Source organism: Hydractinia symbiolongicarpus, chromosome 12 (assembly GCF_029227915.1).
Source record: "Hydractinia symbiolongicarpus strain clone_291-10 chromosome 12, HSymV2.1, whole genome shotgun sequence".
Lineage (NCBI taxonomy): Eukaryota > Metazoa > Cnidaria > Hydrozoa > Anthoathecata > Hydractiniidae > Hydractinia > Hydractinia symbiolongicarpus.
The window spans coordinates 9168026-9182848 of record NC_079886.1 but is presented as its reverse complement, the minus strand read 5'-3'; the positions used below and the strand labels follow the sequence as shown (position 1 = coordinate 9182848).

The 14823-nt window shown below is 35.0% G+C and overlaps 1 protein-coding gene across 1 annotated transcript; it reads right to left on the bottom strand.

The window, feature by feature from the left end:
- Positions 1-2720: 2720 nt before the first annotated feature.
- LOC130622752 (tubulin alpha-1 chain-like) lies at positions 2721-7047 on the bottom strand. The gene is made up of 4 exons (XM_057438248.1): positions 6887-7047; positions 4850-5072; positions 4264-4504; positions 2721-3727 (listed from the first exon to the last, which is right to left on the bottom strand). Exons 1-4 carry the CDS (start codon positions 6887-6889, stop codon positions 2836-2838), a joined length of 1359 nt encoding a protein of 452 aa, XP_057294231.1. The 5' UTR covers positions 6890-7047; the 3' UTR covers positions 2721-2835.
- Between the last annotated feature and the right edge of the window lie 7776 nt (positions 7048-14823).

Genomic DNA, 14823 nt, shown 5'->3' with positions numbered 1-14823 from the left:
CTACAGTTCAGTTCTTTTAGAGAATGAATTGGTTTATATTGTCTTGCTAATGGTAATTTGTCAAAAATATTTAATGATTGCTTGACGTCTATGAAGATTAATGTGCAGTGTTGTACCGCGTCTTGTTATAAACGACTCATTTTGTAATACCTGCCGCGTTTGCAATGAATTGTTAGCTCGTTTTGTAATAAAGACGCTAACGCGGTTTGTAATAAAAACGGCTCATTTTGTAATAAAGGTATTTTTTGCCTTAGTAAAACGCCCCATATTGTTATTGTTGCTATGTGCCGATTCAGAGTTGAATTTCAGCACAAAAATTATAACATTTGATTTTACCAGTTCATTTACCAAAAAGTAGCTTAATACAAAAAGAGCCGTTTTTATTACAAAACGCAGCAGGTATTATAAAATGAGCCATTTATTACAATGTGTTGCACAACAGCGGTCCGTCTCTTGAAGAAGGGCGTCTGAAATTGTGTAAATATATGTTCAACAACGCCTTAGTTGCGCTCAGAGTAGTGTGAGGGTGGCATTACCTGTATTTATAACCATTTTATCTCCATCGTGAGATGGCAATAGGTATTGCTATTAGGAGATAAGGCTTTTAACAATTATGATTAACCTTGAATGTGTTAATTGCTGTTCACGATCACGACGGATAGCGCAGCCAAAGCCGTAGATTGTGTAGACGTAAGAATGGCTACACCCAAGTGTTTATATCTAATGATCCAAACTACGTTTTTAGAGGCTGTTATTCCCTCTCTTATTCTGAATGAGTGACTGGTGTATTCTTTATTAAGATTTGGTTTGTTTTTTGGTATATTTTTGTCAGCTTTTTGTAGAAAATCGGGATCCAGACACATTACTTTCGTTCCCGTTGAAGGAGAAATTTCCTGCCTCCACCCTTGTCGCAGTAGATATATTCACAAGAGCCTTGGTAAATGATGTTCCCTGTAGTTACTATGTCCAATTGTGTTTCTTCCGTGAAATGATTGTTGTTGTTTTTTGCAGCTTTTATCCAAACAAATTGTACGCGCGAGTCTACAGTAATATGGCTAAGATATAGATATATTCTGGAGTCTTAGGTTTTGAATTTCGAAGAAATTCTGACACTTTTTTATACTGGTCGAAGTCGATAGTGTATCGCTATTTTCATTTTCAGACTGCGCAAGACCATTGATATTCGCAAATCGTAGGAAGGATATCGGAAGCTGTTAATTTGATAGGTATGATTTGATCCATTGATATTAGCAGAGCGCGAAAAAATGCGAAGTATCTAGTCAGCAGGACAGGCTTGATATTTTATTTGTAATTATGGTCAAAACTGAAAAGCCGTGTACAAAAGATTCGTTCTATTTCAGGTCGAGAAAAACATAAGTCGCTAACACTATGGGAATAAGTTCCTTCATTACAATTTTTAGGTCTGTTGTTGGTTTGGATCATTCAAGTACCTTCCATTCGTTTCCCGGGGTAATGTCGCATTCCCTTGAGGCTGTCGTATTCTATCCTCCTAAGTTTGACAATAGATTCTCTTTTTAAAAAGAACAGACGAACAAAATGAAACAATTCTTTTACGAAATAAGCTTTTGGTATCAGTCTTTAGAAACGGTCTGCCAGACTGTACATCCTGGGGTACAAATGACAGATGACAGTTTGCTTATTAAGCAGTAATCTCCTCTTTATTACTTAAGCTGAGCACCTGTTAAAGAGAGGTTTGAAGTTCCTGTACGTTATGGGCTGGTATTATTGAACGTAGGTACAGGGGATTTAGTTTTGAGCCTAAATAAACCACCTCTACCTAAAGTCACAGGTATATATAAAAATCCTAGCCTGCTTGGATAGGTTAAGATAGTTTTGGCCCACAGTTGAGTCTGATGGCCCTAAAAGCGAATTTAAACTTCTTAAATCTTTTGTCGCTGTATTTTATTTTTTTACTACCCTCGTTATTGAACGAGAACAGGTCTGGTACTTCGCTAGACTTATCCGGTAGATATGACAGGCTAAACATATTCATATTGTGTATTGTAACAGTTGCCACCAAAAGTAAAAAATTGATTGTACATTTTTCGCTGTAGTTGTTGTCAGCCAATTAAAATATTCGAGACAATCCCAATTGGAATATTCTGCCTAGTAAAAAGACAAGAGCTTTCTTTAACAAGTAATGCTGCATTGAACTAATACAATATAAAGAGTAACCAGGCTGTTTTTTCTGACTTTTATAGTGAATTACGAAGAGATGACACGATTTGACACGGGAATAAGCTGTTCCGATCATAATGTTATGCAAACAAGATCATCACAAAATATTTGTGTAACAGATTGGTTCCAGCAAGAACAACTAAGTCGTCAACCTTAGGCGTATCATTTGAAAACAGAAAGTTTAAGGTGCATGGGTTTGAATCTCACTCTATCTAAAAAAGTAGGAGGTAGCGCACATGAACAGGTAACAGAAGTTAAATCCTAAAAGTTTGGTAACACTTTTCATTCAACCTCACTCACGTCCTCAGAACATTAGATTACTTCAGCGAAATATCTGTAGACAATAAAACTCGGCTATGCACATCAAGATATACAAACTTCACAGAGGAAAACTTACAATGGATGTCAGTTTGGCCTAACGAAAAACTTGATACTTCTACAGAAATATATATTGTTCGTTCTGAAAAATTGCGTAAGTTTTTCGCTATAATACGGGAAAGGTAGTGGAAATAAAGAACAAGTTCAAAAAACAAGTATATATTTTTTGTAAAATAAAAATTACTGCAATTTCATTTTCTTTCACTGGTTAATGGGTTTACGTGCTCTGTATGCGGAAAGTTTATAATTGTTTATATTTTAATATTCGCCTTCTTCTTCCTCTTCCGCGTCTTGATCGGCAGAATCTACACCAACTTCTTCGTAATCTTTTTCCAACGCCGCTAGATCTTCTCTAGCTTCACTAAATTCTCCTTCTTCCATACCTTCACCAACATACCAATGAACAAAAGCACGTTTTGCATACATCAAATCAAACTTATGATCAAGTCGTGCCCAGGCCTCGCCAATAGCAGTTGTGTTGCTCAACATACACACAGCTCTCTGCACTTTAGCAAGATCTCCACCAGGAACTGCAGTAGGTGGTTGATAGTTGATTCCAACTTTAAATCCAGTAGGACACCAATCAACAAACTGAATGGTGCGTTTGGTTTTCAGAACAGCAATAGCTGAATTGACATCTTTTGGCACAACATCTCCTCTGTATAGTAAACAACAAGCCATGTATTTACCATGTCTTGGATCACATTTCACCATTTGATTTTGTGGTTCAAAACACGCATTGGTGATTTCAGCAACAGTTAGTTGCTCATGGTATGCCTTTTCAGCTGATAAAACTGGTGCATATGTTGCCATGGGGAAATGGATTCGCGGATATGGTACCAAGTTAGTTTGAAACTCTGTTAAATCAACATTTAAAGCGCCATCAAATCGAAGAGATACAGTAATAGATGAGATAATTTGACTGATTAAACGGTTTAAATTGCTGTAGGATGGTCTGTCAATGTCCAAATTTCTTCGACAAATATCATAGATGGCCTCATTGTCCACCATGAATGTACAGTCAGTGTGTTCCAGGGTGGTGTGGGTGGTCAAAATAGCATTGTATGGTTCCACAACAGCGGTACTCACTTGTGGAGCAGGGTAAACAGCAAATTCAAGTTTTGACTTCTTCCCATAGTCAATAGAAAGCCTAAGGGTAAAATTTGAAGGTAACATTACGTGTCTGAAATAATTTGATCTTGATTTTTCTGCATTGAATTCACATTACTGCGATAAGGTTAATACAGTGGAACAACTCTATAGCGGACACCATCAGTACATAAAAAGTGTCCAATATAAGAAGGTATCTTCTTTATACTATATGTTTAGGTTGAGATTTTGTTTTGTCTTAGCGAAGACAATTTTGTTTTATTTTATCACAAAAATCAGTACTGTCAGAACTTCGATGTTTTGATTCAGTTAAAATGATTTATGATATGTTTTGTATGCCCACTATAGTTTGACTTTGAGATCACGCCCGCTATAGAAAAATTGGCGCTATAAAGTCTCTGCTGCATAGAGGTTTTCTTATGAAAAAGTGTCAGTTGAAGAGAGGTTTCCGCTATAAAGCATGTCCGTTATTAGGATGTTTCACCGCATACGGTATCATCCGAGATGTGCTTAACCAGAGATTTTTCTAACGAAAGTTACACAACAGATAAAATTCTACACGAAGTAATAACTGACCTTTCCATTAAAAGAGAAGTGAAACCAGAGCCTGTTCCACCTCCAAAGGAGTGGAAGATGAGAAATCCTTGCAAACCAGTACATTGATCAGCCAACTTTCGAATACGATCGACAATCTGATCAATCATCCCTTTTCCAACTGTGTAATGACCTCGTGCGTAGTTATTAGCTGCATCTTCCTTACCAGTGATCAGTTGCTCAGGATGAAAGAGTTGTCGGTATGTGCCTGTGCGAATCTCATCTAAACGAAATACACTGAATAAGAAAACCAACATACAGAAAAAGCACGCCCTAGGTGACACCCATGGTGATTTATGATCCTGCTGACCACACCCCTAATCTTTTTACTTCAAAGCAGTTGCTTAAACAGGGCCTAAGGGTGGGAATAAATCTATAAAAGTGACGTGACATTTAGATCAAAAACTTCCAAGAAAACATTTTTTTTCATAATTTCGTTATTTAATTTTTTATTTTCCATTTCCACGCACAAGATAAATGCAGTACGAAATGTTACCAACCAACAAACATATATTTAAAAAAAAACATAACAAAAAATATCAAGAAAGGAGGTAAAAATCTAACTTACCTATAACTGTCGGTTCTAAATCACAAAAAATAGCTCGTGGCACATGTTTTCCTGAGCCAGTCTCACTGAAGAAAGTATTAAACGAATCATCTCCACCACCAAGGGTTTTATCAGATGGCATCTGTCCATCAGGCTGAATACCATGCTCTAAGCAGTATAATTCCCAGCATGCATTTCCAATTTGGGCACCAGCCTGGCCAATGTGAACGGAAATACACTCACGCTAAAACAAATAGGATGTTTAAATAAAATGTCCTCATTAATATTCAAAAAACTTTTGTTGTTCTTCAGTGAGAATGTGAATATTTGACCATATTGGAAATTCTATGCTTAGTGCTTCAATTGGCTGATTGCAATTATTAAAATATAGGTGGTAATACAAGGCTATAGGAAAGTTGGTTCTAACCTCGTCTACCTGACGAGGCTAGAATCAACTTTTCCATACGTCTTTGATAGAGAATGCTACCCTTGTCTGCTGCATTTAAACTGGGCACCAAGCTTTATAATTTTTAATAGAACCCATTCTATTAAAAATTACAAAGTTCTGTTTTATTTAAATGGCGCGGGTTACATCTGCAATGAACAAAAATAAAAGAAATTATTAAATCGATATCAGACATCGTTATCATTTTATTGTGCAAGATATTAGCCTAGCTAAATTTTCTCTGATGATGATCATACAGGAACATTCGCTGATAAATTTTTAATCAACTTCATTTTTTTTTTCTTTTAACAGATAATTTTTTGTTTTCGTATTTTAAAAATTTATTTGAAGTATTTTTTAATCAAGTGATTCATTTTTTTGTGTGACTTCGTACCCAGGAACAACGTTTGTAAAAAGACAAAGCCGGAGACAGAAGTTGTTCTGGTTGTAACTGGATTTTCTCTTTATGATATGCAGATCAAAAAAGGGCGTGTCTTAACACAAAGAAGCAAATATGGCGGATTTAAGCAAAAAAAATGTTTATTTTACTTTTTTTCCCAACTTTGAAAATCATTGCAGTTTTGATTATTGATGGTCTTTGTCGCGCAGTCTACTTTCGATATCTCGATAGTCAAGAGAACTTGAAAAAATGTTTTACAAAAAAGGATGCAAGATACTTATCCGATGTATCTTGAATACCTATCTGATTTCTGACCCTTTTACCTTGTGACATGAGATTTGAGAGAGAGCATGAAAGAGGGAAAACAACAGTAACTGTATTTGTATAGCGAATGAAGGACCAAAAATTCCAAATATTTGTAGTTTTTATAAATAAGAATTTGTTAATCATCTAGAGAAATTACGGTACTTTATTTAAGGTAAATATGATATTTTTAGATAGGACCATTGGGGTATTCCAAGGTATTCTGTTAGTGCCTAGAGGATACTGGAATTGTACTTAGGTTTGCCTCAAAACTGTAATTTTTTCGGCGGCGAACCTTCGGTTTTCAATGCTGGCATAATATCCGACTCACAGCTTGTTTTTGAAAACTAAGGCTGGCTTTAATATCTAATCTTCCTTTAGCAAAATATTAAAAAATATGCCTCTCTCCGGTAGCATGGTCCTAATTAAGTTTAGGCGAATTTTACATTCAAGCAAAGATGGCTGATTTAGTCGACGTTAAGCGACGAGAAAGTAGAAACCATTTTTGCAGTTCACCAATATCGATTTGACCACATTTGATTTAGTGAAAACCCACCCTTGGGCGCATATGGCAGAAATTGTTACTCTCGATATAATTGCGACACTCCTTTGCGTCCATATTTTTTCTTACATTAATTACAGTTTTCTGTCTCTACGAGGTTTTTTAGCTGTGCTATGGAAATACGTAATGCGATATATATATAGGACGGGCACACAAGTTGATTTATAAACTGGCACCTGACTAGTATTGAATGTACTTAGTTGGTTGGGATTTCCTCGGTTGATTGGGATTTCCTTGTATGATAACTTTGTACCCAGACTCCATTTAGAAAAAAGCAGTGAGGAGAAAGTCTATTACTTTGTAAAAATTAAATGATATATCGTTCATTAAAGAAGAGAAATATCTTACCATGTTAACGTAGTGAAGTTAATTTTTTCAAAATGGTAGAGTGAGATGTGTAGCTGTAGTAAGAGCAACGTTCTTACTTATTAGCGTCTTCTCGAGAATGAACATCTAAAAATCTCACCCTTGACTTTATCTACAGCCCAAGAGCTTCCTCCTTGTGTGTTTATACATAACCTTGCAAGAAATCATATTAAAAGAGTAGAAAAACAGACTGGGGATGGAGAGTCTTTATGATTATTTATTGAAGATTTCGCTCACAGTTGATCAGATGGCCGTCGTTTTTCATTGTGATGGAAATCTCTCGAAAAGAATTGAATAAATTTATTTCTCACTGATGTGAAGAGGAACAAAAACGTTATATAAATAATTGACAATATCTTTGAAAAGGAAATGGAAAAAAGAACAAAGCCGAAATTAACTGATGGGATTCGCTTATAAACACAAAATAGAGCATCTGGTCTACATAGTATTTACCAAAGTGTGGGATTTTTCTTTAGATAGTTAGTTTAAATAAATAATATTCTGATCATTTTACACTTGTTTTTCTATTTTCTATTTTTTCTTTTGCATTTATAAATCTTATCCAACAAAAATAAAAACGTAAATAGTTGTGATATCCAACTGAGAAGAAGTTCGCTGTTTGAAAAACAACTAGCCACATTCTTAAGGTTTTGTCAGCGTACAACCTCAAACTTAGGCCTTTTCAGAAGCAATTTCTTGATAATTTTTTTATAAATATACAGATATATCGTAAGCCCGTGGACAGGGGTTCGCCCGTCCTTTTTATACCGCATCGCGTGCGTCTGGCTACTTGCGCAGCTAAGCTACCATTTTGCGTGACAGACAGACGGACAGACGTATACCGGTATTATAATACAGACTAGTCGTTAGCTTGTTGAAAATCCACGGGTTCGCCCGTCCTTTTTATACCGCATTGCATGCTTCTCGCTATTGCGCAGCTAAGCTACCATTTTGCGTGACAGACAGAACGGACGGGCGGACGGACGGACGGACGGGCATTATAATATAGATATTTAATAATTATCTCAATTGATTTAGTCACAAGATAGAGAAAGATCTTTGGAGAATGCACAATAAAGAGAAATCTTAGGGGAATAGGAACGACAGGATGAGAAGATGGAGAAAGATCCAGACTCCTATATTTAATCAACTCACTTTCAATCATTTTTAAAAGCCATTTTCTCCACGATAACAAAAATCAAGAGGTTGGATGATTGTACAGAGAACCACGCCACTTCACGTTAGGCCTACACCGGTATTGCTTACCCAATATCCCTCTCATGGCTTGGGTTTACCAGCAGCTGTGGTAAAGGCACTTGCTAAACTTGACCGCGTAGTGAACTGAACCATGGACCTTGTGACATTTAAAGCAAACTCTATAAGAACCAGGCCAGGCGCCACAAATCCAGTTATAAAAAATACATAAAATGCGTGTAAATTAGACAACATTTTTGGCATGTTGTTTAACTTCTTTAATTAGTTAACTTTTGGACGGATACGGTAACGACCATTCTTGTCCCCAAAGAAGAGTTTGATTGTAGGCTTATTTCCAAGAGCTCTCGGGACGAGAATGGGTAACGACCTATTATGAACGTTTGTTTTAAGTCACGAGCCATGTGATTAAAACAACTTGCTTCAATTTCGAATCATTACGCGAAGAAAACAAAGTTTATAAACGTTCAATGCATCAAAACCCCTACTAAACTAAAAGCCTGGAAACTAGGTTGGAAATAACTATCAAGTTATGTTGTACACAAACTTAAAGCTGGCCCAACATTGTTGAAGATGTAAAGCATGTGATGCTGAAAAATTAGTTTTAGGCAAAAGTTTGGTAGATTTTCAATTAGAAAGACTATTTTTCAGGAACTGAAATTGATCGCAAAATTACTGTCACATGTATGTGTTCAAACATATTCATACCAAGTAGTGAATCCAGCATATATTTAGCTATCATCACATCTGCGGGATAATCAATTGAAAATTTGAAAAAATCTCATCTTATTAAATCGACCTGTCTTCACGTAAATTTCATTTCATGGCTTCCTGCACTACTTTTTCTGATGTTCTATATTCCTCCATTTTCTTACGGTTACGGTTGCAACGACTTCCACTTTCTTAATCGCTAAACAAAGTATTTGCAACGGTGGCAGCTATCTGGTTTTAATCTTCTTGAAGCATTACAATTGACACGTTTGCCTATTGCACGATCAATAAAAATATCGATGGTCTTTTTGCATGAAACCCGACCTTGTCCCCAGGTTTTTGTATTGAGACAGAAATATAAAAAACAATCTCCGGGGACGAGGTTGCATAAAAGCAAGAGCAGTCTTATGTGTGGAACTTCTAAAGCAGCCCGAAATTATCTATTTTTGAAAGTAAAAATTACAGAGAGGTATTCATAAAGATTTTGACAGTAAACAGCCAGGAACAAATTTATTGATTATCAATAATAGAGCTCGATGCAGACAGGCCGGTTTAAACCAACCTCATCCCAGGGTCTGTTAGATTTTTTATATTTGGATGGCCAGAACAGAAGGGATTTTTAATAGAGGTTCAACAGTAGCTGCATATTGACTATTAAAATTGGATACTATTAATTCCCCCGATAAAGTGTTCCCCCCGATAAAAAAGTACAATAAATAATGAAACAAGAACAAAGTAAGACACGTTTCCTTTGCGTTCAAGATTTTATGAAAACTAAAACCTGAAAACAAAATGACCTCCTGACATACAAGAAATGGTTAATACGAATAATTATATTTGCGCAAAATATCAATAAAGCAAAACATTTTCAGTCCTATAAGAAGTTGTTTCGGGGTAGGGGTTGTGGTTTGTGAGGAGGGGGAGTCGTCTCCCCTAGGGCCTACCATGGCTAGCCCCGTGAAAATTTTGTAAATTTAAGAGTAGATCATAAAAAAAAAAAAAAAAAATACAAATTATGCATTTTTTTAATGCGGATAAAAAAAGTTTGTAAAGTTATATTGGGGGAAGTGGGATTGCATGTTTCTTCAGCATTATTGAAGTAAGTAGACAACTTTGTTAGCATAGAAAATATTTTTTGAATGATGCAAATCTGCTCCACATCTGCTCTTCGTCATTGCTTTTTAATGCTCCCGAATTTCAAAAACGTCTTCTTCTTCTTCTTCTTCTTCTTCTTCTTATTTCTTCACACTTTTTTTTAGCTTAAAGCTCTTATTTATGTTCTTCAGAAAAATAAGGTAAATAAATGGTCAAGTTTACGGATGATAAAATAAATTTTAAGAAATAAAAGCTTTTTTCAACCTATCGCTAAATTCTCTATGACTAGCAGAGGACCAAACTATGGAATAAATTTCTTGACAACGACATGAAAAGACAAATCCAAACGAAAACTAAAACATGAACTATTAACTACTGATAATGATCTACAGCTCATTTTGATCACCTATCAATCCTCTTGAGATTACAAAACATTTGAACTACATCATTTTCAGATCACAAAAGAGAGTTAAGTCGCACAACATCCGTATCTGCTTTGCTAGCCTTTTATAGAACGTTTAGGGAGTTGGACATAAGACTAACACCGTCTTCTTTTTTTTGTGCCACTTTTAACTACTTTAGTTAAACCTAAAATCACATATTTCTAACCTAAGGATATGCAATTATATATTTCTAGATTCTACATTTTAACAGCTACAGTTTTGTATTTAGTTTACGAAAAAATGAAGAAATAAATGTTGTCGAAGTTGTATTATTTATTTTATTAAAATTGCAAAATTAAAGATGGCGAAACAGTATCCTCAAATACTATTGGTTTGCCTTTCCTGTAAATTTTATTGTGTGAATTTACGAAACTGCAAACAAAACGAAATAAGGTAAAATGCGAAATAAAAGATTAATACTAATTTAAGTTTGCTAATAAAAGGCAAATTAACAAGCAGTAATTCCTCATCCATTTTTTGCATTCATTTTTTTGCATTCGTTTTTTTCCCAAGGGTGTCTGTTTTTTAGGGAGGATCGGTAGTTGGTTTAGCGCTTGACTGACGTTCCAAAATGTCACATTAGACCGTTGTCTAGTTAATGTGAAATTTAAAAGTATTCTGTAGTTCAAACGAGAACTTTTGAACCTTCCACGTAAAGACAATTCATTAAATATTTGGAGCCAATCTCGCTTAGAGGGCCACCGCGGCGCGACGAGTCTTTTCATAGTGAACCGTGAACTCACGTTTCGAGAAAACCGTGTTATGTTTTGTGTTTAGAAAGGGAAATATGGCAGCATATCAAAATGGAAGCTATGCGCGCACTTTTAACCTGTTGCGGTGTGATTACACGAGTTATATGTTTAAGACTAGTTTATTTGATTGATCATTTATATCCTTTCTAGGAACTGTTACACGAGATTTATTATATTGCGTTGGTTTGTCCTACTGCATACGCAAATGTTATAAATCTTGCTTCAAACATCTGTTTCTCTAGCCAAAATATAAAATGGCTGAGATTTTGCAAAATGCAAAACGAAATTGCATTACTAACACCAACATATTTAGCTGCAAGCGCAAAATAAAACAATTTTTTAAGGCATCATTGAAATACTTTGTTGGTTCTAAATGTTTTAATGTGTAGCTAGCTCCCTATAGCTAGGCTATTGACAAATGTTTATTCCTCTTCTCATATCCCCCCTATCATCTTCATCTCCATTTTAACAGACGAAAGCCTTAATTTTTCTGTGCAACATTTTTCAATTTCTTGCATTGTAAAAACTGTTTTTTGCTACCTCCTTCCTCCTTTCAACCAATTAAACTTTGCCATGATTCTCAATTTTTTTCTGCAAAGGCGCTAGCAGGACCTAGCATGTTCTTTTTCCTATTACGGAAAACGGCTGTAAAGTGTAACAAAATTTATTTGACAAAAAAACAAATATAGTTGTGGTGAAAAATTTGAAGAAGTGTACTCACTTATTTAAAAATGTGTGTTTGTTGTTTTTGATTTGTCGGATGAAATATAGTGTTACTTTCCTTATGTAATTAGCTAGGCAGACGTTGCAAATATTTGGTGTTAGAGTCACGCAACCAACCCTATTTTCAGATAGCAAATCTTTATATATATTTAGAATTGGAAGAACTAGAGTGACAAAAAAGTCTTTTATGCTTGTTGTCTCTCTAAAACTCTCTTGGTAATGGTACATGCAGGCGTGGATCTAGCCAATTTTTTTACTATGTCAGAGCGTTGAATATTAAAAAAACAAAAAACAATGATGGGGTCTTGGCGTGTTCTACACCATTGCTTTAAAAGCTTCGCTACTAAAATCAAGTTTTATGTACATTAATCTGTCAAGTTGTTTTCCTCAACAAGGTTGTAGGACAAGGGAAAATATCAAGCCGTATCATTTAGTTTTGTTCAAGTCTTACATCTTCCTCCTAAAAAATATTCTTGAACATTTTGATTGGTAGAGTTGAGTTTCTTCAGCATCTTTCTCGTTGCTGTACCTGAAAAGGATAAAATATGTTTTTAAATGCTGAAAGTGTTTGCTGCATTTTTATACAGAAATGTGAAATCAGCTATCTACAGGCACATTGATTATTCAATTAGTCACGGTTGATTCGCTATGGCATTGTTTTTTAAACCAATCAGGTTGATTTTTCGAGAATTTAAAACAATCAGGATATTTTAAAATCATAGCAAGCTTTTTTAATCGACATACGAGGCGAAAAAACTTTTTTTGATAACTAAAGTCAATTTTAGTTGAAAAATAAAATCGTTAAAAAGCTTATAAAAAAGCTAACAAAAACAAATGATACCGTTCGGTATAGAAGAGTTCAAAAAATTGAATAAATATTTTTTAGCTTCATGCCTACTTAAAATGTCAATATTTTAATTTTACAACTGTTTGGTAACGAAATGTAATAAATTTTGTGGACAGTAGTTATAAGTGGAAAGTATACATGTCTCTCTTCCCCGCCCTCTTAGGTAAAATGATGAGTTTAGTTTACTAGACTTTTGTTATAAGATAAATGCTAGAAATTAGTTAAACAAAAGATGTAGCAACCTCACATCACATACAGCTAAATTTGCCACAAAATTGACTGAAAATTGCTCTTCTCAGTCCAATATTTTGCATGTTTTGATTAGCTAATATTATCAACAAAACGTTATAGCCATAGTAACATATAAGGAGAAACACATAGCATAGAAACAAAAAAGATTAACAAAAACAACTAACCTTAAAGTAAAGCTACTGTGCAGCGATCCTTGTTTGTTTTTACATGGACAGGAAGATAGTATTCTGCAGGTTAATTTCTTTGGATTAAACAAAAATTAACTGGCTATTATTAACGCCTATAATCTTTATCAATATATAGAAACAACCTTGACAGGTTTTCTGTGCTATAAAGTCTAGTTCCACCACCAAATCCCTAGGAAGTACACACCAATGTTATGTTTAGAAACAACCTTGACAGGGATTGTGTGCTATAACGACTAGAGCTACGGCCAAACTTTCACGGAGGAAAATATAGTAATACCTAGAAACAACCTTCAGGGTTTGTGTGCTATAAAGTATAGTGTTACGGTCAAACCCTTACAGAAAAACATTCCATGATTATACCTAGAAACAACCTTGACAGGGTTTGTGTGTTATGAAGTATATCGTTACAGTCTGACATAAAATAGGTTAGCCCAACATCAGTTGATTGAATTTACGTTGTGAGGCGAAGCAAATAAAGAAGTAGATTTTCGTCCCCAGAATACCGGGCATAATGTGAAAACACCGGGATTTATTTCTTGTGCAACACTGCATATTATTTAACTCATTTTTTTACTACGTCGCATGACTGGGTTGACATAGTCTAAATCCGCGTCTGGCATAGGGCGCTCCAACTAAATAAGTGTACAAGTTATCATTAAATATAGATTAGGTGTAATGACGCGTATTTATGACTGGCTAGTTTTTTAAAGGCTAAACTTTAGAATCATCTTTAAACATCAAAACTAAAATTCCCTGGCTGCATGGCTGCACAGCTATATACAAAATTGCATTCTTTGATATCAAATATTACCATATTCCATACACTGCACATGTGCAATAAATTACAAAACCCTTGACCTAAATTTACCGTGGCTGCGCAGTTGCACGTCTGCAGGTTCATCCAACGTCAAATCATTGCTCCTTTTTGAATTTTCGTATTTTTATTGGCTGACCAACGTTCTCTATTTTTGGGACTGAAATAACTCTATCTAAACAAACAGCTCTGGTGACAATGACAACTCTGCTTATTACTTTATGGTTTTGACTATAAACTATCCCTGGTTTGACAAAAATGCTGATGAAATGGGCAAGTATTTGTGCAAGGTCATGCAAAAAACAAATCTGCTAAAACATCCTAGTCGTCTTAAATTCTGTGATGTTTGTGACCCCCTTTGTCACATTGTTTGCTTTTGACTTCACCACCCCTTCCATCAATACTGAAGACTTTAACTCTTCACCTTCCATCTCTAAAAAAGCAAAGCATATGATGTTGTATGTGAAGAATGTTTTTCTTACATTTCTGTTAAATACCCTAGCAATAGGAACAAGAAGTCAGTCCTTATAATGTACCCAAAGTATAAGGTGATTATTTTATGTATCTAGTGGTTATTATAACAACTTCTTGCCAAAATTTACTAGTGTGACCAATCAATCAAGAGCGTGTAAAGCAAATTTTTTCCCGTTATTCTTTTTTACATACCTCTTCTTCCTTCTATTGTAAGCTATTGAAAAAGCAATTCAAACAACGTTGAAAAGACTACGACTAATTGCATAGAAAACGATCCTTCATTTATGTTTCCTTAATTCCATTTCGATAGTATAAATTCTAATATAATGTTCATAATAAACAATTAAATTCCATGCAGTGTTGTTTTCATTCCAGCATATTTCGCTAAGTTTTGCTGCATGTTGTCGT